Below are 21468 nucleotides of genomic sequence, written 5' to 3' on the forward strand. Positions count from 1 at the left end.
CCGCTCCCAACAGCTCCTCCCCTCTCCTCTTCGCCGAGCCCGCCCTCTCCGCTTTCTCATTGGCTAGCCGACGAGTGATGCAGACCAATAGAATGTCGGCGCGGGGGGAAGTGGAGCGAAGTGGTGGGGCTGCGCCTGCGCAGTGCGGCTCCGCTGGCAGGAAGCGGCGGAGCAGAACCCGGCGAGGGCAGCGCGGCGCTCCCGCCTCCGCCGCCGGTTCCCCCGCACCCCCCGCGCCCCCGCCGCCGCCATGTTCCTCACACGCTCCGAGTACGACCGGTAAGTGCTCTCCCGCCCCCGCCGCCCCTCTCCCGCGGCCTCCCCGCCGCCAGCGGCCTGCGGCTGAGTCACGGGCCTGCGGTCGGTCCGTCCCCGGGAGGCCTCTCGCCCGCGGCCGCCGTGGGGCCGCTCGGAGGAGCTGCCGGAGGGGCCGCAGCCCTGCTGGGGCTTACCGGAGAGCCTCTGCTTGTTCTCCTTCCCGGGCTCCTGCGGGTTCCTGCCTGGCCGGGCGCTGGTGCAGCCGCTGGGTTCACGTCCCTACGGCCTCTTTCTCTTATTTTTTATTTAATGTGGGTTTTAGAGAACCTGGTTCTGTTAAATACAGGGGAAGGGAGGGCTCGTCCCTATGAACGGGGACGAGTTCCAGTTCCCTGGTGCTGGGGGTGGCTGCGTGTGGGGTCCCCGGGCGGGTCCATAGGGCTGGAGCTCATCTCCTTAAACGCCTCCTGAAAGCCGGGGGGGTTTAAGAGACCCCGGTGGGGGTTTTGTGAGGGATGGAACCCCCGGCACGGTGCTGCTGCAAGGGCAGGGGCACCTCCCCATGTGCAGCCGGGTGGGCGTGGAGGGGATGGGGCATCCTGGGAGAAGACCCGGCCTGTGCTGGTAACACCACAGCCCTGACCCATCCCAGCCGCCGCCTGAGCTGCCCTCACCCTTTCCGCCATCACTCTTGAATAATTAAATGTGTTTTCTGCCAGCTTCTGTTTCCTGCCCTTTACACCGTCTCTGATGTTGTTCTTGCAGGGGTGTGAACACTTTTTCTCCAGAGGGGAGGCTGTTCCAAGTGGAATATGCCATCGAGGCCATAAAGGTACTGTCAGCTCCATCTGGTTGCCAAACTGTGACATTAAGGGGCTCTTTTTCACACACACACACAGTATCACAGGATGTTTGGGATTGGAAGGGGCCTCAAAAGATCATCCAGTCCAATCCCCCTGCTGGAGCAGGAACGCCCAGGTGAGGTCGCACAGGAACATGTCCAGGCGGGTTGGAATGTCTGCACAGAAGGAGACTCCACAACCCCCCTGGGCAGCTTGTTCCAGTGCTCTTTTCAAACTGGAAGCCTGAGTTTGATCAGCAATAAAACAATCAGGTTCTGTTCATTTGGGTTGGAGCATTTCCCTTATGAAGAAAGGCTGAGGGAGCTGGATCTCATTAGTTTGGAGAAGAGGAGACTAAGGGGGGACCTTATTAATGTTTATAAACATATAAAGGGTGAGTGCCATGAGGATGGAGCCAGGCTCTTCTCGGTGGCAAACAATGACAGGACAAGGGGTAATGGGATCAAGCTGGAACACAAGAGGTTCCGCTTAAATTTGAGAAGAAACTTGTTCCTGGTGAGGGTGGCAGAGCCTGGCCCAGGCTGCCCAGGGGGTTGTGGAGTCTCCTTCTGTGCAGACATTCCAACCCGCCTGGACACCTTCCTGTGTAACCTCATCTGGGTGTTCCTGCTCCATGGGGGGATTGCACTGGATGAGCTTTCCAGGTCCCTTCCAATCCCAAACACACTGTGATACTGTGATTTCCCAGCACTGAGTGGGAGCTGCTGCCTTTCCCATGGATGCCACTCCTGCGTGCAGCTGCTCTGGCAGCTCCTTACCAGCTTTTTCCCTCTGGTTTGTTATTGGAGAGCTGCTGCTGCTGCTCAGTTCCTTCCCTCCAGCCAAACCTCCTGCAGCTCTGCTTTATTATGGGTCATGAACAATGAAAAGCCATCAGACTCCCTCAAACGCAAGGAATGTTCCCCTCCCTGTCTCCTACCAAGCAATTTACCCCAGAACCAAACAGATGCTAATCCCAAAATCAAAACTACTCAAAGCTAATGTTGACATGAGAGGGCTGACAGCACATCGTGCTCTTAATGTCAATAAGCAAGAGGAAATGGCCTCAAGTTGCCCAGGGAAGGTTGAGGTTGGATTTAGGAACAGTTTCTTCCCCAAAGGGCTGTGGGGCATTGGAACAGGCTGCCCAGGGCAGTGCTGGAGTCACCATCCCTGGAGGGCTGGGCAGACGGACATGAGGTTCTCAGGACATGGGGAAGCACCAGGGGTGGAGGAACAGTTGGACTCAGTGGTGTTGAGGGTCTTTTCCAACCAAAATGATTCTGTTATTCTATGCCAGTAAATTCCCTAATGTGGAAAAGTTGGGGGTGAGGTGGGGCCTGCCGGAGCCCTTGAGGTCTGACCCCTCGGCTCACGGCTGTGGTGACGCTGCGGGGGCCTGCAGGGCCGGGGTAAAACTTGCCATGGGTGATGAGCCACTGCCTGGAAAATGGTACCTGCACAAAATGCTCGTGTTCCTGTTGTAAATTTTGTGGCTACGTGGACACTTGGGAGAAAAGGAGCTAAAGGAAAGAAAAATGCCAAGGCCAGACGTACAGATGTAGTCAGAATTAAGGGCGTTATGTGCAATCCTCCTCTCTCACTTTAAAATTTAATTTCTGCCTTGGAAAAGAAGATTCACGAGGCCTTTTAAATTTATGAGGCTTTAAGCTGTGAAAGTTGATGTTGCTCGGGGAAGAGATTAATGATTTGCCAGAGCCCTGCTGCGTTCTGATGAGCTCATCAGCTGGGAAGTGACGTGGGTTTAACGTTCCCAGTTTCCTTCTTCTAATTGTGACGTTAAAATTTGCTGTGCGAAGCCATAGAGTTTTGCAGGTGGGTTTTCGTGGCTCTAAACCAAAATGCATACAAATAAAAATCAAAGTCAGTTTTACAGCGTTTCCGTTACCGCGGGTGGAGCGGTGGGGTAACCGTGCGGTGTTTTCCAGCTCGGTTCCACAGCCATCGGCATCCAGACCTCGGAGGGCGTCTGCCTGGCCGTGGAGAAGCGGATCACCTCCCCGCTCATGGAGCCCAGCAGCATCGAGAAGATCGTAGAAATCGATTCCCACATAGGTAAGGAGGAAAAAAATGCTCCCTCTGGGAGCATCCATCCATTTTTGGGGACGTTCATAGTAGGAATCTAGTAGTAGGAATAGTAGGAATCATAGTAGGAATCATAGTAGGAATCCCTGGGAGTTCCAGGAGCTGCGTTTCAGCACCGGCCTCCCCTGCGGGCAGCTCTGCCGAGCAGGAACACTCGTCCCTCCCAGTGAGCTTCAGGTCCTGGTCACTGGTTTTCCAGGCTCCAGGCCAGCAGGACATAGTTACAGGAGCAGGAAGAGGCAGCTGAACACCCCCCCCACCTCAGTGACCTCCCTCATGAAAGCTCATCCCAAATTTAGCTCCGGGAGAGCAGGGAATTACTGCAAAAGGCTTGACCAGAGGCCAGTTTTCTCCCGCAGCGCTCACGTTGGCCTGTGCCCCCGCTCACAGCAGCGTCCTGCGCCGGGAGGAGGCCCCGACGGGCTCATGACCAAATATGTCGCCTTGAAAAGCAGGAGACCTCCAAAATACCCGTGTGGCTGCTGACATGGGGCATGGAAGGAGCTCTGGAAGAGTCTGATTTCCTCCTCCCGTGCGCTGGTGCACAGCCCCTCGCTTCCCGGAGCAGGATCTGTGCTGGGGCTCCTGCTGCCTCTTCACCCAGCTCTGGGTCAGCCAGCCCAGCCTGGGGGTTGAATGAGTTCCCCTCCCGAGAGAGTCACGTTTCTGTCAATTAACTTCTCTCAGAAAGCCCCAAATGTGGCTCCTTTGAGCCAGTTCAGATGTGGGGTGGGTGGGAAGCATAACTGGGAGAACTGGGTTGTGTTCCTACCCTTCAGTGGTGTGTCCAGCCTTGCTCCCGAGCAAATCCCTTCCTGTCCCATCTTCCCTCCCCAGTGTGCCGGGTGCTCCCACGCAGGGATGCGCTCCCCCTGCAGCCTTTTGTGTCCCCCCCTTGGCCTTTGGGAAGTCTGGGGGAGAGCGTGTTGCAAATATTTGGTGAAATGACTCGTGGTTTCCCTCTCTGATTCCAGGGTGTGCCATGAGCGGCTTAATAGCTGATGCAAAGACTTTAATTGATAAAGCAAGAGTGGAGACTCAGGTAAGACTTGATTTTTCTCTGCTTAAAACGGGGGCACTTTGGGAGTCTCTGGCACGGGAAGATCGTTACAGCAAAGGAGCCGATGTGGAGTGGGGAGCATCACTTCCCTCACTGGGCTTTTGCAGAGCAAATGTGGTTTTTTTCCTCTTTAGTATTGCACATTTGGTGGGAACATTGTGTTTGGTGACGTTGTCTTTGTAGTTACGCAGGGTGTTGCTCCAGCGTGAATGATCCAGGATTGGCCTGTTTTGGGCACAGGGCAATCATGTGAATATATTTTGGTTTTCCCTGCAGAATCACTGGTTCACCTACAACGAGACCATGACAGTGGAGAGCGTCACACAGGCCGTGTCCAACCTGGCGCTGCAGTTTGGGGAGGAGGATGCGGACCCGGGAGCGATGGTGTGGAGCTGGGGGGGCTCTGGGGAGGTGCTGTGGGTTCCCCCGACCTCGCTCTTGGCCTGGTCTGACCTCCCCGCTCCTTCCTCTTGCAGTCTCGTCCGTTTGGCGTCGCGCTGCTTTTTGGAGGAGTCGATGAGAAGGGACCTCAGCTGTAAGTTCAGCTTGCTTAATCCAGACCAGCTCTGGGAAGAGACAGAACTTCCTCTGGACATTTTAATGACTTAAATCTGGGATTTTGCTTAAGCCAAACACTTGGGTTTATCCCATTACGTACCTGATGTGTTTGTTAATGCTTTTAAACCTGTCCTTCCAAAGCGTGGGTCGCAGCAGCCTGCTTGTTAGGGATTGAAGACAACACTGTGTCTTTGCTGAATCTTTGCTTTTTTAACGTGGTTTCCTGGGTAGGAGGGAGGCGTTGAAGCTCTCCTGGTCCCGAGTTTATTCTTACCTTTCCCTAAAGGACTAGCAGAGCCACCGGTAACACAATCCGCAGAGCCTGCTGTGACATTCCTTGGGGAGGTGGCGGAGGGTTGTAACCTGAACTCTGCGCTTCAGACACTCGGCTGGAGGTGGGAACGGTTCTGCAGAGCCAGCCCAGAAAGGTCTCCCCCAGGAGCAGTAGTGAAAACTCACTCTTTATTAACAAAAAAAATAAATAAGGGGACTCTGGGGAGCTGTGTGAGGCTGGTGGGAAAGCCCTCGCGGTGCAGTGGCCATTCACTCTCCCACCCGTGTTCCTGTAGGTTTCACATGGACCCGTCGGGGACGTTTGTTCAGTGTGATGCCAGAGCCATCGGCTCCGCCTCGGAAGGTGCCCAGAGCTCTCTGCAGGAGGTTTACCATAAGGTACAATGCTGGATTTGGGTTGAAATAGAATCATATTGGTTGGAAGAGACTCTCAAGATCAAGTCCACCCGTTCCCCCACCCCAGCACTGCCCCGTGTCCTGAGAACCTCATGTCCGTCTGTCCGGCCCTCCAGGGCTGGTGACTCCAGCACTGCCCTGGGCAGCCTGTTCCAATGCCCCACAGCCCTTTCCAGGATAAATTGTTCCCCAGATCCAGTCTGAACCTCCTTCTTCTCCTTCCTCAGCTCCGTTCCCTTCTCTCAACTCGCTCCAGCACCTCAAGGGCTTTCTTGGTGTGAGGGGCCCAAAACTGCCCCCAGGATTCACGGTTTGGCCTCCCCAGGTCCCAGCACAGGGATGGTCACTGCCCTGGGCCTGCTGGCCACACCAGTGCTGGTACCAGCCAGGATGCTGGTGGCCTCTTGGCCACCTGGGCACACGCTGGCTCATGTTCAGCCACTGTTGACCAACACCCCGAGGGCCTTTTCTGCCGGGCAGCTTTCCAGCCGCTCTTCCTGTAGCGTTCATGGGGTTGTTGTGACCCAAGTGACATTAATGGCTCTGGTGCAAGTGCTGGTCCTGCTTGATATTAAACAAACTTTCTTCCCTCTGCAAGGAGGGAGCCGACCGTTTTGTGTGGCAAGAAACCAAACACCTTAATAAAACGTAGAATTGATGATGTTTATTGCCGTGAAGACCTCCAGCCTACGCCTCAAAAATCCAATGTATTCACTAGCAAAACTGTCCAGGTTCTGAGCTCTCTGGCTTTTTAACCATCTGCCAAGCGCAAAGTTACTGCAGAGCTGGTTGTCCTCAGGCTCTGTGTTGCTCAGCCCGATGGCTCTAGTTCCCCCTCACGCAGGGAATTACGTGATTAAAGCACAAAGGCTCTGCCAAGCAGGGTCCGGCTTTTCAGAGCTCCCACGGGGGGAACTGCTTGACAGACGGTAACTGGTGAAGGGAAATGGGCCCTCGTGTCCTGGACAGTGAGATCTGTGTGCCCAGATTAACAGTTCTTAAGCTTTGTAAAAAGTTACATAGGAGCAGAAAGTCGCCATCCTTGCAATTGTCACTGTCCTGCCCGAACAGCACGCTTTGATCTCCTGTTGATACTGCAGATAACTTGATAAGCTTTTATATTTGCTGCCAGTGGCAGCTTAAAGGATTTGAGGAGAGCGGGAGGGAGTGCAGCGGCTTTTGCAGACAGAGGGGTAGCGAAAAAGCACTTGCTTGAGTGTCAACAGTGCAATTAAAGGGTGGTTTGTTTTACAGTCAATGACACTGAAAGAGGCAATTAAATCTTCCCTCGTCATCCTGAAACAAGTGATGGAGGAGAAGCTGAACGCAACCAACATTGAGGTAACTGCAACTCCATTACCAGCATGTGATTGTGGCTTGCGGAGCAAAAGTGTCTTTAATCTTATTCCTTGCTGTGGGTCCCGCTGGCTGTGCAGCGAGTGTCTCGGTAGCGTCTTGTGTTGTAAAATATGCAGGTAAGAGCACTGCCCACTCGTGTTCTGCAGTGGGGGCTGGCTGTGCGAGGAACGGGGCGGTGGAGCGGTTCAGGACTCCCCCAGCCGAGCCCCGTCCGGCTGTGGATGTTCTCAGCACCTCACACTGTCCGGTGGAGCTTTCTTTGGCCCCAGCGCTGCGCAGCCGGGCTCGTTTGCCCGGCTAATCCCCGAGCAGCGATTCTCAGGGTCTGTGGGCTGGAGGTCGGTGGGAGCGGAGCCCCCGCTGACCCCGCAGGAACCTGTCGTGCCAGCCGGATCGCTTTTTTTTCCCCCTGGCTTTTGCCATTCTTTTTTCCCCCTGCTACTTGTAATATTAGAAGGAATGAAAATTATACAGCTTCTGGACTTGCTATATTCAGTCTTGCAGCGGTGCCAAAAATCCCTTGGACAGGAGGAGCGAAGAGGCGAAGCCTCCAGGAACGAATGTGCTCCTCGAACCGCTGCTTTTGCGCACAAGCGTCCAGGCTCGCAGAGCTCAGCTTGGCCCGAGCCTGCGGTGCTGTTGGGGAGCCCAGCGCTACCTTGTAATGCTCCTTTTTAGGCAGGAAAGGTAAAAACCCTCCCAGTTCGTTAGTGATAATGGAGAGATGATGAGCAAGGCTGGCGTATAGAGTTTGCTTCTATTTCTGGCAGGTTATGAGACACTAGACCTTTTGAAATCACGTCGTTCCGACTCCTGAGCGGCTCTCCTCCCGCCGCTCTCTCATTCCTTTCCTCTGAGTGCCGGGAACCTGGTTCCCAAACAGCCTAAAAGTGTGTGCCCTGTTTTTTTAATTAACTACTGCTGCTGGGGACCATTCCTGACATGATTAACCAGCTTCTTTTGAGGGAAAAGGACCAGCAGCACACCAAAAGCATAGACACACTCTCCAGAAACAATGCTGGCTGGTGGCGATGTGCTCCAGCTCACAATGATCAGTTCTCTCTTGCTCAGCTTCGGGTCTCTTCTGGAAGATCCGCGGTACAGTGCGAAGAAATGGAGGCAGAGGAGCGCGTACAGTATCCGTATGTCACGTCCCCGTTTAACAGGGCTTAACTGTGCTTGGCAACGCTCTGAACGTGCTGGGGAATCATGTCAGGGTTAAGTATGAGAAGAATGTGCTGAGGATTAAAAGGTCTCTATTGACTCAAGTCACCCTTCTGAAAACCTTCTACCTGAAGGAGCTGCTTTGCTTTCTGGAAGTATGTGCTGCTCTGGTTTGTTTATTCGAGCCCCTTCTCATTTATGGGATTTTCCAGCTAGTGGCAAAGAGAAGGGGCAAAGTGTGGTCACGAGAGGGTTAAATCTGCTGGCAGCGAAGGTCAGGAGCCCAAACCAATGTTGTGCTTTTAAATTAAATACTTCCCCGTGCAGCTTGTAAGGGAATGGTTGAGTAAAGCTTTTGTTTGGAGGCAGAAGGTGAGACGCGGGTTTGAGCGGTCGTGGAAAACTGGAGTAGTTGGTGCCTCTGAACGCCTGGTTTGGGTTTCAGGGTGTCTGTGTGTGTCCGGTGTCAGGGCAGCACCCGTCCGGGTGATTTGAGGAGCCTAAAGGGGCATCTGCAAGTGTCTCTGACCTGTGTGTGAACCTCAGATGAAACCTGGCTGTCGGGGGGCTCAGGCTGAGCATTTGGGGTGTTTCTCCTTGAAAATCGCTTACGGCTTCCCCTCCTCTACCCCAGAAGCCTGTCCTACCCTCCCGTGCTGTTTCACAGACTGGGAAGAGCTCTGGGATTTGCCAGGACCCTGTCGCAACCTGACACATCATTCCCCTCAGAATAAAGCCATGCGGGGGGTGCCTGTGAGCGATGTTGGGAGCGTCCCCGCTCGCTCCTCGGCTTTTCCCTTCCCTCTCTCTCGGGCTCTCGTGCCGTGAGCGAGGCGCGAGCGCCGGTCCCGCTTTACATTCCTCTGCCACTCTCGTCGTTCCTCAAGTGTCTCTTGTTCTGGCGCTCGCCCCGTCAAGCGGCCCGGCTGTCGGGCGCTGCCTGGCCAAGGGGCAGAGCCGCTGTCCCCCAGCTTCGTCCCTTGGGCTTCGCCTCGGGAGGGACGGCTTTGGGCTCTTGTCCGGGGCAGCAGGCAGCTGCGGGCTGCACTGTGGCTTCGTTATTGTCGGCGTTGAGCAATCAAAACGCAGGTTTGCCTCTGTTTCCCAGAGCTAACCCTCAGTCTCCTTTTGTGAGTGTTTTGCTATCTTGGGTCTCTTAAGGTGCCTAAAGCGCCAGGGTTTGTACCCGTGGTTGGTTACAGGAGGAGAAGAGGCACTTCTGTTGAGAGCCACACTGCCCTGCAGCACAAAATAACCCTCTGAGGAGTGTTTGGTAAAAAAATCCATGTTAACAGGGCTTTTCTTCCCCAGCAAGCGAAGCAGAACCTGCGCGTCCCCAGCAGACGGTCCCCGCTGCTGCTCCTATGAGGAGACTGAGTCAATTAAAAGCTATTTCTGCGGCAGGCGGCTATTTTAGGGAATCAAAGAGCATGTTAGGGATGGAATGATCTTGCTGGGCTGGCAGATCGGGCAGCCGAGAAGGAACAGCTGCTCTCTGTTCCTGCCCCGCGCTGTCACTTCACTTAACCCCTTGCTCCTTCTCGTTTCAGCTTGCCACCGTGGAGCCCGGGATGAAGTTCCACATGTACACGAAAGAGGAGCTCGAAGAGGTCATCAAGGATATTTGAAAAGGAGACAGACTCCCTCAAAAGCCCTTTTTTTTTCTCCCCCCCCAAAATCAAGCGAACTGACTCTCGGTTCCTTCCACTACTCGTGATTTTATTTTCCAGCAGCATCTGTAATTGCTCTTCTTAGAAGGCTCATGAGGTTTTTTTACAGTTTCTGTACATAACGGATCTCTAAAATAAGAGGAAATGAGAATAAATCATTTTGTTACTCTACCCTGAGTTCTCTGAGGCGGGAGGGACCGTTTGGAGGTAAAATCGGGGCCAGATGAGGGCAACATCACTGGAATTGGTGCGACCACGTCCCCCTGGCTGCGGTGGGAGCGAGTCTCCCTCTTGTGGAGAGAGTCGTGATGTGTGTAATTCCACACAAATCTTGAAAAACACGCTGTTTTTAGATCTATTGGGTGTTTCCCCTCTCTTCCTCCAGTTTTTCTGTCTGTAATGGCTTAACCTGGAGCTCCGCCTCCTTCCCGGGGCAGAAATCTATAACCAGGCTTGGGGTTTGCGTTTCCTTCCAGCAGAAACTGGAAATAGCTGTGAGAAGGGGGTGATAGACCAGAGCCCACTGCTGGGAACAGGTCTGGGCTTAATGGGATTGCCCCTTACCTGTGCAAGTATCACTTAATTTTGAGATCGGCCTCATTTTGAACAGCAAAGTTTTGCTCATTTACTTCACAAGCCTCGTTGCTTTTATTTCTCATTCTCCAGCTGGCGTCTCTACCCTTGTCCTCAAAACAGCATCTGCGAATTGAAGATCAGGCTGATAAGGGAATAAGCTGAGATTAGCGAAGTATTTTCCTACCAAACGGTGCTCGTACGGTCAGTGCAGCCTCAGGGGCTGGAGATCCAGCTCTGCCGCGGGAGCTTCGTCTGTGCCGCCCTCTGAGCATCGCCTGCCCTGGCCTATTTTGCGAAGTTACAATTTCACACTGAACAAAACACCGTTGTTTGCCCTGGAAGACGCAGACGTGGCCTGTGCTGCTGCCAGGAGGGGTTTGCCGGTCTCCAGCAGTTGTTTCACGCCTTGGCAAAGCCGAACAGTCGCGGTGAGCGCGGCTGATCTCGCACCTGCCAGCCTCTCCCTTTTGCAGAAGAGAAAATACCCATACTATTAATTTTTTCCTCTCTGGCCGTTGCCAGCAGCGAAGCCGGGTCTTCCCGAGTGGAAAATCAGTCCTTGGATAACCTCAGCTTTCAGAACAGCCAAGCGCCGCCCCCACGCAGTTCCTGCCTGAGTTTCCCCTCGTTGCGGTCTATAGGAAGCAACTTGGACCACCAGGTGATGCCTGAGGTCGTGGTACAGGCTGAACACCACACGTGTACCTGCAGGTAGAAGAGGAAACATAGCAAATAATTACTTGATGGACTTTACCCTTTGGGCCTAAACGTGGGGCGCAGTTTGGGGCGCCGTGCCCGCTCTCCTGCCACTCCACCCCTGTAGTGAGTTTGAGGCAGCGCTGAGGGCGGCTCAGCTCACCTGTCCTGAATATCCAGCAGGTCAGGACCGCATCCAGGGCCTCACCCTCATCACACCACCCTGTGAGTGAAACTGGGGCTGTTATCAGCTTCGCCCTTAACGTACTTCAAAGCTTTGCATCACCTCCAAGCTGGGGCACGCTCTCCTCTCCTGGGGTGGGAGAGCGAGGGGTGTCCCAGCTGTTGTGAACCACCCGCCCCACAACAAACCCTGCTGCTCCGGGACGTGCTGCTCCTGCTGGGGTTGTTTGTGTCCCAGGAAACACAAAAAGCGAATTCACCCAACAGAAAATGGTCCTTTATGCCCTGCCCTCGTCACATGGTTTGCTGGTGGCAGCATCACATGAGAGCGGCTCCTCTGTGGGTGAAAATCGAGGCTTTGTGCTCCTTATCTGATCCGTCCTGGCAAGGGCAGAGCCTGAGCTCTTTCCAAACGGACAACAGGCCAAATGCGAGGCGGGGTGAGGGTGACGGAGCCCGGGGTGCTCCCTCCACCCCAGGGTTTGGTGTCAGTCCCTTTGCTCGCTGTCTGGAGTTACCTGAGCGATGCTACCAGGCAGCTTGTCTTGTCTTGTCTTCCACATATCAGACTTGTAGATTGTTTTTTTTGGGGGGAGGTGGAAGGATGACACAGCAGTGCGATGAGAGTTCTGTGTTTGCAAAGGAGAAGGAGCAAGAGCCCAGGAGGGTGAGCAAATCTGGGTGAGGCTCTCGCTCCGGGCTCGTGGGAGGTTTAACCCTCACTCTGTGGGGTCCCCCTCTCCACAACCCCCTGCCCTGGGCTGAGGGGGCTTTTGCAGCACTGGGGGTGCAGAGCCCTCCCCGGGGGGGCTGCCGGGGGTGTTTGTTGCTCCATGGATTGCACCAGCGCTCCCCGGGGAGGGCAGGGCTGCGCCCCAGCCTGCTTGTGCAAGGGTGAAACTGTCACCGGGCGCGACAACACTCGGCTCTGCTTGTACCAGCCGCAGGGAAACCGGGGGTGCCAGCCCCGGGGTGGGGACGCACACGCTGCTGTTCCCCTGTCCCCTGCCAGCTGTGCACCCCCAAAACCAGGCGCTGAGCCCCACAACCAGCCTCAGACTGTCCTGGCCTTGCGCTTCCCCTGGTGGTCCCCCAGGCCCCCTCGGAGCACCTTTCTGGGGGTTCCGCGTCTCGCTGGGACTGGGGTCCACGGACACGTGGGCGGCTGCACCTTGTGAATGGGCCGCGGGTGGGCCTGGCGCGTCCCCGGCTACCTGTCGTTCTGACCAATCAAAAAATTGCTCCGTCGCTCCACGCCTCGCCGCGATGCCAATCAGAGGGTTGTTGCTAGGTAGATTAAAACCCGAGGTCAAACGGGAGAGGGTGGGCTCTCACCCATCGTGCAAGCGCTATCGGCCAATCAGAAGAGGAGACGGGTTGTGATTGACAAATAAAGAGGCTAATGAGAAGGAGTGGGGCGGGACTAACATCCAGGGGGCGTGGCGCGTCCCAGAGCGACATCTCCCACAGCCAACCACAACGAGGGGGCGCGGCGGGAGGGCGTGGCGCGGGGTGGCGGCTGCCAATGGGAGGCGGGGGGCGGGCGACGGCGGGCCGGGGCGCGGGGCGGCGGCGGCGGCCGGAGTCGCCATGGGGCCGCGCGGGGCGGCGGGGCTGGCGGTGGCGCTGGCGCTGGCGCTGGGGGCGGCGGGGGCGGCGCTGGGGCTGCGGCACCGGGCCCGGGCCCGGACCCCCCGCGGCGGCGGACTGGCGGCGGCGGCGGCGGGCGGCGAGGCCTGCGGCGGCCTGCGCGGTGTCCCGGCCGCCCTCGGCAACAACACGCACCAGGTGAGCCGGGACGGACGGACAGACAGAGGGACAGACAGCCCTGAGCGGCACCGGGCCGGGGGAGCGGGGAGCTACCGGCAGCACCGGGGACTCTCTGTCCCTCCCTCCATGGCTGGGGCAGGCGGACACACACCCCTGCCCCGCCCCAGCCCCAGCCTTATGGGCTGGACGGACAGACAGACAGACACTGACCCGCCCCGAGTCCTGGCAGGGCCTGGCGCGGGCAGGTGACTTCTCGTGGGGGCGGGACGGACGGACAGACAGTCCCCCTACATCCCCTGGGACGGACGGACGGACAGACCGGACAGACAGACCGGACAGACAGACAGACCGTGCTCTCCCTGTGCCAGCGGGGGGGGGCAGGACAGGGCAGACTGACAGACAGACAGACAGACGCTGCCGTGCATGTACCCGCAGAGACACGTGCTGTGGCAGGACGGGCTCCACGAGCAGGGACAGACGGATAGACAGACAGACAGACACCGGTCCAACAGCAGCCCCCACCCCCTAGACCCCGCTGGACAGACACACAGACTCCAGACAGGGCAGAGGGACAGACAGACGGACATGGCGGGGCAATCCTGACCCCGGGGGTGCCGGGACCCGCAGGTGTCACCGGCTCTGCCGGCCCGGCCGGTTGCCGCGCGGTGACAGTGGCCTCGCCAGCCCAGTTTGACCAGTTCCCCCAACTGGTTCTGCGCTAATTTTACATTTCTTTTCCCTTTTTCCCTCTTTTTCGCGGGGATGGGGTGACACCGCAGGCCCCCTGTCCCCTCCGTGCCACCGCGCTCTGTCCCCAGCTGCCCAAAGTGTCCCCAGCTGCCCCCGCCCCGCTGCCCACTCTTATCCGGCCACTCCAGTCCAAACCAGTGTCCCCCAGTGCCCCCGAGGGGTCACGGTCCCACAGGGCGTGGGCTCTTTGGGCACGGGGGGGTACATGGCACAGAGGGGACCCTTGTGCATGGGGACAGGGTAGTGTCACCTCGCTGGGGGTGGCAGGGCACGGCGCAGGGACTCCAGTGTCCCCTGGGAGAGGGTGGCCATGGGGCTGCCCCGCCGGGGGTTCCGGTGACTGTCCCCCTGGGTATAAATGTACATCTGCCACCTCTCCCCTCACAGTGCGTCTTCGATGACCTCAGTGGTTCTGTGTCACTGTCCTGGGTGGGTGACAGCACAGGGGTAAGTATGGGGGGGGCTGTTCACCCAAAGTGGCTCTGGATCCCTCTGGGGGACACAGCAGCGTCCCCACCCTGTGCCCGAGGGGCTGTGGGGCCAGTGGGACCTGAAGCCCTGGCTGGGATGGAGGTGGGGGGACGGGAGGAGGGGACAGCTCCTCTCCCTTGGGGGTGTCACGGGGGGGGTCTCTGCGCTCAGGTGTGACCCTGCGGGTCCCCCTGTCCCCCCCAGGTCATCCTGGTCCTGACGACGTTCCAGGTGCCGCTGGTGATCATGAGCTTTGGGCAGTCCAAGCTCTACCGCAGGTGAGCGTCCCCTCCCGGGACCCCGCGGGTGGCACCGGGGGGTCCGTCCCGCAGCGGGGGGGTGGGCTGGGAGCAGCCCCCCACACCCACCCCTCCCTCCCAGCGAGGACTACGGGAAAACCTTTGCGGACATCACCGGCCTGCTCAACAACACCTTCATCCGCACCGAGTTCGGCATGGCCATCGGCCCCGAGAACTCGGGCAAGGTAGGAGGGGAGGGGGCAGGACCCCCTGGCAGCGTCCCCCCCCCACCCCAGCCTGGTGGATTTTCTGGAGCCCCCCCCGTTTCCCCCCACCCAGGTCATCCTGACGGGCGACGTCTCGGGCGGCAGCCGCGGCGGCCGCATCTTCCGCTCGTCCGACTTCGCCAAGAATTTTGTGCAGACGGATTTGCCGTTTCACCCGCTGGTGCAGATCACCTACCACCCCCGCAGCGCCGACTGCCTGCTGGCGCTCAGCACCGAGGTACAGCCAGCGGCAGGATGGGACCCCCCGGGGCTGCCTGGGGCTCCCCGTGTGTCCCCAGGGACCAGCTGGATCGTGGCCGCGTGTCCTGGGTTCCCTCCGTGTGCCCGGGGATGCGTGTGACCCCACGACAGCGTGGGGGACACAACTGGGGACAGGGGTTTGGAGGGGGCTTGTGACCCCGTGACGGGGTGGGGGACATGGTTTGGGACAGGGGTTTCAAGGGAGGGTGTTGTAGGGGGGGTGTTCGGCTGTAACCGACCTCTGGGCTCTTGCAGAACGGGCTCTGGGTCTCCAAGGATTTTGGGGAGAAATGGGAGGAGATCCACAAAGCTGTCTGCCTGGCCAAGTGGTGAGTGGCTGCCTGCTTTTTTTGGGGGGGGGAAATGATTTGGGGGGGCTGATTGCAGCTTGAACCACCCAAACCCCTCAGAGCAATGGGATGAACCCATTTTCAGGTGTTTTCCCCCCCTTTCTCTTGCCCAGGGGTGCAAACGACACCATCTTCTTCACCACCTACCTGAACAACTCCTGCAGTAAGTACACCTGGAGTAACTGAGTCATGTTTTTGGGGTTCCCATCACTTTTGGGGGTGACACACGGCTCCAGGGCTCGTTAATTCATCGTCTCTTCTTCTTAAGAAGCTGATCTGGGGTTACTGGAGTTGAAGAAAACCTCCGACTTCGGCAAAACCTTCAAGGTCATCGGCACCAAGATTTACTCCTTCGGGTTGGGAGGACGTTTTCTTTTCGCCTCCGTCATGACAGAAAAGGTGCTTGTCCCCCCTTCTTGGTGTCCCCTTCCCCCCGCGGCGAGGAGGATGAAGATGAGGATGAAGATGAGGATGCTGATGCTTTGCTTCCCCAGGGCACCACGCGGCGCATCCACGTCTCCCTGGACCAGGGCGAGACGTGGAACATGGCGCAGCTCCCCTCCGTCGGGCACGAGCAGTTTTATTCCATCCTGGCCGCGAACGACGACCTGGTGTTCATGCACGTGGACGAGCCGGGCGGTGAGTGGGACAGGGACAGGGACACCGCGGCGCTGGGGACACAACTGGAAGCAGCAGCACATGGGGACTGTGACTGCGCTGAGGCCGTTTTGTGGCGTTTGGGGTTGTTTTTTGTCTCTCCAAAACACCCTGGGGGGTTCGCTGGTGGCGCCGTGGGAGCAGCCCCCCCGTCCCCCTCACCGCTGTCCCCATGTCCCTCTGCAGACACGGGTTTTGGCACCATCTACACCTCCGACGACCGCGGCATCGTCTACTCCAAGTCCTTGGAGCGGCACCTCTACACCACCACGGGCGGGGAGACCGACTTCACCAACGTCACCTCCCTGCGCGGCATCTACATCACCAGCGTCCTCTCCGAAGGTCGGCGGATGTGTCACTGTCACCCCCCCAAGAAAACCTGGGGTGACACCTCTCCAGGGCTGGGATCTGGGTTTTGGGGTTGGCTGGAGGGGAGAGTGACCCCTGTGCAGGGGGATGAGGATGTGCTGGGCATCCTGATCCCATTGACTCCTGTTCTTCCTTTCCCCCCCCCTCTTTCCCCCCCCCTCTTTCCCCCCCCCTCTTTCCCCCCCCCTCTTTTCCCCCCCCTCTTTTCCCCCCCCTTTTCCCCCCCTTCTTTTCCCCCCCTTCTTTTCCCCCCCCTTCTTTTCCCCCCCTTCTTTTCCCCCCCTTCTTTTCCCCCCCTTCTTTTCCCCCCCTTCTTTTCCCCCCCTTCTTTTCCCCCCCTTCTTTTCCCCCCCTTCTTTTCCCCCCCTTCTTTTCCCCCCCTTCTTTTCCCCCCCTTCTTTTCCCCCCCTTCTTTTCCCCCCCTTCTTTTTCCCCCCTTCTTTTCCCCCCCTTCTTTTCCCCCCCTTCTTTTCCCCCCCTTCTTTTCCCCCCCTTCTTTTCCCCCCCTTCTTTTCCCCCCCTTCTTTTCCCCCCCTTCTTTTCCCCCCCCTCTTTTCCCCCCCCTCTTTTCCCCCCCCTCTTTTCCCCCCCCTCTTTTCCCCCCCCTCTTTTCCCCCCCCCTTTCCCCCCCCCTCTTTTCCCCCCCCCTCTTTTCCCCCCCTCTTCTTTCCCCCGCCTGTTTCTTCCTCCTCCCTCCTCCTCCTCCCCGCAGACAACTCCATCCAGTCCGTCATCACTTTTGACCGTGGTGGGGAGTGGGTCCCGCTGCGCAAACCCAAAAACACCACCTGCGACTCCACGGCCAGGAATAAAGACGAGGTGGGTCTGTCCCCCCGACCCCGGGGACGTCCCACTGCCGTGGGGCGGGTGGGGGGTCCTTGGGGAGCCCCCCAGCACCCGCTGGGGTTAATGGGTGAATCCCCCCGTTGCTCCTGCAGTGCAGCCTCCACATCCACGCGTCCTACAGCATCTCGCAGAAGCTGAACGTCCCCATGGCACCGCTCTCTGAGCCCAACGCTGTCGGCATCGTCATCGCTCACGGTACCGAGCCCCCCGGGGCGGGTGGCGGGCACGGGGAGCCCCCATTTCCATGTGTGTGACCCCCAAAACTCCCGCTGTCCCCCTGTACCAGGCAGCGTCGGGGGGGCCATCTCGGTGATGAGCCCCGACGTTTACATCTCGGATGACGGGGGCTACACGTGGGCGCGGATGCTGGAGGGGCCGCACCATTATGCCATCCTGGACTCGGGGGGGCTCATCGTGGCCATCGAGCACAGCAGCCAGCCCGTCAACATCATCGAGTACGTGTTGTGTCCCGTTGCTGCCTGGGGGCGCTGGCTGGGTTTTGGGGGGTCCCCAGGGAAAGGGGTGATGGGATGCTGGTGAGGGGCTGGAGCACAAGTGTGATGGGAGCGGCTGAGGGACCTGGGGGTTCAGCTGGAGAACAGGAGCTGAGGGGAGACCTTCTGATCTCTGAACTGCCTGAAAGGAGCTTGGAGCCAGGGGGGTCGGGCTCTGCTCCCCAGGAACAAGCACCAGGAGCAGAGGAAACAGCCTCAAGTTGCACCAGGGGAGGTTGAGGTTGGATGTGGGAACAATTTCTTCCCCAAAGGGCTGTGGGGCATTGGAACAGGCTGCCCAGGGCAGTGCTGGAGTCACCATCCCTGGAGGGCTGGACAGACGGACATGAGGTTCTCAGGGCCTGCGGCAGTGCCGGGGGTGGGGAACGGGTGGACTCAATCTTGAGGGGCTTTTCCAACCAAAATGATTCCATGATGGGCCCCTGGCTGGTTTTGGGGCGTGCTGATGACCACCCCCGGCAGGTTCTCAACGGACGAGGGGCAGTGCTGGTACCGGTACGTGTTCTCCTCCGAGCCCATCTTCTTCACGGGGCTGGCGTCCGAGCCGGGCGCCCGCTCCATGACCGTCAGCATCTGGGGCTTCCGCGGGAGCTTCCTCTCCCGAAAGTGGGTGTCGTACACCATCGACTTCAGCCAGCTGCTCAGCAGGACCTGTGAGTGACCGGGGACAGCGGGGCTGGGATTGGGACAACTGGGGCTGGGGACAGTTACTGTTAATCTGGGGACAGCCAGAACTGGGCTGGGGACAAGAAGGGCTGGGGACAAGAAGGGCTGGGGACAGCCGGGCCTGAGCTGGGGACAGCCAGGACTGGTGACAGGTGGGGCTGGACTGGGCGCCGCTCTTGCCCCCAGACCTCAGTGTGGGTGGCACGAGCAGAGGACGTGCCATGGGGACAGCGTGACAGGGCGGCATTCCCGTGCCGGGCTGCTGGGCGGGGGGGTCCCCGCGTCCCCTCGGTGCTGACCCCCGTCCCTCGCAGGCGAGGACAAGGACTACACCATCTGGCTGGCGCACTCCAGCGATCCCAGCGACCCCAGTGACGGCTGCATCCTGGGCTACAAGGAGCAGTACCGCCGCCTCCGCAAATCCTCCGTGTGCCAGAACGGCCGCGAATACACCGTCACCAAGCAGCCGTCCGTCTGTCCCTGCACGCTGGAGGATTTCCTCTGGTAGGACCATCCCCTGGCTTCTGTCCCCATTTGGGACCACATGTCACCCCTCCCAGGTCCCCAAGCGGGGGCTCAGCTGCTTTTCCCTTCTTCCCGCAGTGATTTTGGCTACTACCGCCCGGAGAATCAGTCTGTGTGCGTGGAGCAGCCGGAGCTGAAGGGACACGACCTGGAGTTCTGCCTCTACGGCCGCCGGGAGCTGCTCAGAACCAGCGGGTAGAGCTGGAAACGGGGGGAAAAACCCAAACCCCCCCGGAATCCTTTGGCCAGGGCTGAAACTCTTCCAGGGATGGGGAGAGACTGGGCAGAATCCCCCAAATCCCCTGGGAATCCTTCACCCTGCCCCTGGTGGGGACAAATCCTCCTTGGGTCGGGGCTGACAGGCCCTGGGAGGTTGTGGGGTCACCGAGTGTCACCTCCCGGCCTGCAGGTACCGGAAAATCCCTGGGGACAAATGTTCGGGAGGGGAGAGCCCGAGCCGCGAGGAGACGGACATGAAGAAGAAATGCACCAGCAACTTCCTCAACCCCGGCCAGCTGGTAGGTGACGGGGACGCCGCCCAGGCACGGTGACAGCTGGGACATCGGGCCACCTCTTGCCTGTAAACGGCTGCTGCGACGGGCAGGACTGTCCCTAAATCCTGCAGCCACACGTGGCTTTTGTCCCCTGCGGTGCTGGTTGTGTTCTGGGGGACACTGGTGTCCCCCGGCTCTGGACTCATCCTCCTGTCCCCACAGGCAGCGTCCCCCAGCTCCACCCCCATCATCCTGGCCGTGGTGGCCGTGCTGCTTGTCACCGTGGTGGCCGGAGTCCTCATCGTCAAGAAATACGTCTGCGGGGGCAGGTGAGGAGCTGAGCCCCCCCCACTGTCACCGTGGGACACAGGGGTGACTCTGCCCTTCCCTGGGGTGACTCTGCCCTTCCCTGGGGTGACACTGCCCATCCCTGGGTGACACTGCCCGTCCCTGGGGTGACACTGCCCGTCCCTGGGGTGACACTGCCTGTCCCTGCACCCGGCTCTGCTCTCGCAGGCTGAGCGTGTCCCTGGCCGGGGGGGACACTTATGGGGGTGCAGGCAGCACGGTGACATCCCTGTCCCCCCCCCGGCAGGTTTCTGGTCCATCGATACTCAGTGCTGCGCCAACACGCCGAGGCCACCGGCGGGGACGGGCTGGACACGCTGGACCCTGTCCCCACGGCCACCAAGGGCGGCTACCACGATGACTCTGACGAGGTGAGCACGGGGGGGTCCTGCCCCCCACCAGGGTCGGTTCTGGGGGGCAGGATGGGGCCACCCCAGGGGACAGCGGTGGGTGACGGTCCCGTCTCTCCCCAGGACCTCCTGGAGTAGCGGCACCGCGGGGACGACGCTGGGGACACCGGGGACCCCGTCACGCTGCCGCAGCCCCCCCGCACAGGCAGGACCCCCCGCCCACGGGCTCTTTGCTGCTGGGGGGTGACATAGGGGTTTAACTTAACTCCACTTCAATATTTCCTTCCAGCGCGGGGGGGGCAGCTTTTATGGGCTTTTATTTTTCCCTTTTCTGGCCTGTTTTACTTTAAGGATGACGAAGCCCCCCCCCAGTGGCAGCATCATCCCCGGGGGGGTGGGGACGAGCTCTAAGGTGTCACCGCTGCCGGGGGGGGCTCGGGGGGACAGGAGCCAGACTTGCCTGCAGCTCCCGCCCCCCCGGCTTGTTTCTTCTCCAAAGCAATAGGAGCTGCCAGGGCCCCCCCGGCCCCCCAGCTCGGGGGTGTCCCCATGGCTGTGGGGTAGCCCCCAGCTCTGCCCCCCGCTCCCCCCACCCCGGACGGGCTTTGGCCGAGGGAAATGCAGCAATAATGAATTAAAGCTTGAAGCTCTTTAACCAGGGGCTGGGGGGGCTCAGCCCTGGCTCCCCCCGCCGGTGGAGGTGCAGGCAGGATGGGGGGGGCCTAGAGCAGCCCCCCCAAAGTGGGGTCGGTCCTTTGCCCCCCGCCCAGTTCCCCCCACCAGGTTCTGGTCCCAGCACTGGTACAGTCTCCGTACACTGGAAATCCCCATTTTTTTTGGGGGGGGGGGCGGCTGCATCACATAACAGCCCCCCCGTCAGCTGGGGGGGGGTGGGGGAGGGGGGGAGGCTTTATGTGACCGCCCCCAGCTGGGTGATGGGGTGCAGTGGGATGGGGGTGCAGTGGGGGGGGAAGCAGCAGGTTATTGGGGTGCTGACCCTCCCCAGCCCCTTGCCCCCCCCGCTATCGTGACATGGCCGAGCTGTCGTGACTCACGGCTCCTGCTCTCGCCCCAGTGACTGTGCTGCTCCCCCCAGCCCGGTGGGATGGGGGGGCGGGGGGGCCCCAGCACCTCCTGCATGTGCTTCAGCGTCCCCGCGGGACCCGCCTGGGGACAGGGATGGGGACAGGGACAGCGTGACCCCCCCCAGGAAAAGCCATAGCCCTGCGCCCCCCCCGGCCTGGCTGTGGGGGGTGAGGCCAGCGCAGAGTCCTGTAAATAAACCTGGATGTGTGAGAACTTGGGTATTTTTCTGTATATTTGCAATATTTGGGTTCTTAGAAATAAAGCCAAAACGGACCCTGTGTGCCCTGGTCTGTGTCGGGGGGGGACACGGATGTGGGGGGGTCACCCCTTGCAGGGGCGATGC

General features: G+C 59.3%; 2 protein-coding genes across 3 annotated transcripts; both read left to right on the forward strand.

Moving 5' to 3' along the window:
- The first annotated feature begins 52 nt into the window (after positions 1-52).
- PSMA5 (proteasome 20S subunit alpha 5) lies at positions 53-9878 on the forward strand. Its single transcript, XM_065038901.1, has 9 exons — positions 53-279; positions 1024-1090; positions 3050-3176; positions 4181-4248; positions 4543-4650; positions 4743-4801; positions 5394-5496; positions 6769-6855; positions 9588-9878. Exons 1-9 carry the CDS (start codon positions 251-253, stop codon positions 9663-9665), a joined length of 726 nt encoding a protein of 241 aa, XP_064894973.1. The 5' UTR covers positions 53-250; the 3' UTR covers positions 9666-9878.
- A 2859-nt stretch (positions 9879-12737) lies between these two features.
- SORT1 (sortilin 1) lies at positions 12738-21399 on the forward strand. Of its 2 annotated transcripts, none has more exons than XM_065038907.1 (20): positions 12738-12950; positions 14070-14129; positions 14358-14431; positions 14535-14637; positions 14732-14896; positions 15175-15248; positions 15383-15432; positions 15541-15668; positions 15764-15908; positions 16113-16268; positions 17008-17114; positions 17234-17336; positions 17428-17596; positions 18119-18309; positions 18637-18826; positions 18926-19042; positions 19257-19365; positions 19564-19670; positions 19937-20060; positions 20163-21399. In XM_065038907.1, the coding sequence occupies exons 1-20, from the start codon at positions 12753-12755 to the stop codon at positions 20175-20177; spliced, it is 2385 nt and encodes a 794-aa protein (XP_064894979.1). In that variant the 5' UTR covers positions 12738-12752; the 3' UTR covers positions 20178-21399. The 2 variants fall into 2 exon arrangements, with proteins under 2 accessions (XP_064894979.1, XP_064894978.1); XM_065038906.1 differs by having other exon boundaries at positions 12739-12950; positions 15538-15668.
- Positions 21400-21468: the final 69 nt, after the last annotated feature.

Source organism: Columba livia, chromosome 22 (assembly GCF_036013475.1).
Source record: "Columba livia isolate bColLiv1 breed racing homer chromosome 22, bColLiv1.pat.W.v2, whole genome shotgun sequence".
In the NCBI taxonomy this organism is placed as follows: Eukaryota; Metazoa; Chordata; class Aves; order Columbiformes; family Columbidae; genus Columba; species Columba livia.

Excerpts from the sequence above, each read along its gene's own strand:
- PSMA5 (XM_065038901.1), top strand. The coding sequence starts at position 251 with ATGTTCCTCACACGCTCCGAGTACGACCG. Across the intron at positions 280-1,023 it reads ACACGCTCCGAGTACGACCG|GGGTGTGAACACTTTTTCTC; the intron begins GTAAGTGCTCTC and ends TTGTTCTTGCAG. Across the intron at positions 4,651-4,742 it reads ATGCGGACCCGGGAGCGATG|TCTCGTCCGTTTGGCGTCGC; the intron begins GTGTGGAGCTGG and ends TTCCTCTTGCAG.
- SORT1 (XM_065038906.1), top strand. The coding sequence starts at position 12,753 with ATGGGGCCGCGCGGGGCGGCGGGGCTGGCGGTGGCGCTGGCGCTGGCG. Across the intron at positions 14,432-14,534 it reads CAGTCCAAGCTCTACCGCAG|CGAGGACTACGGGAAAACCT; the intron begins GTGAGCGTCCCC and ends CCTCCCTCCCAG. Across the intron at positions 16,269-17,007 it reads CACCAGCGTCCTCTCCGAAG|ACAACTCCATCCAGTCCGTC; the intron begins GTCGGCGGATGT and ends TCCTCCCCGCAG.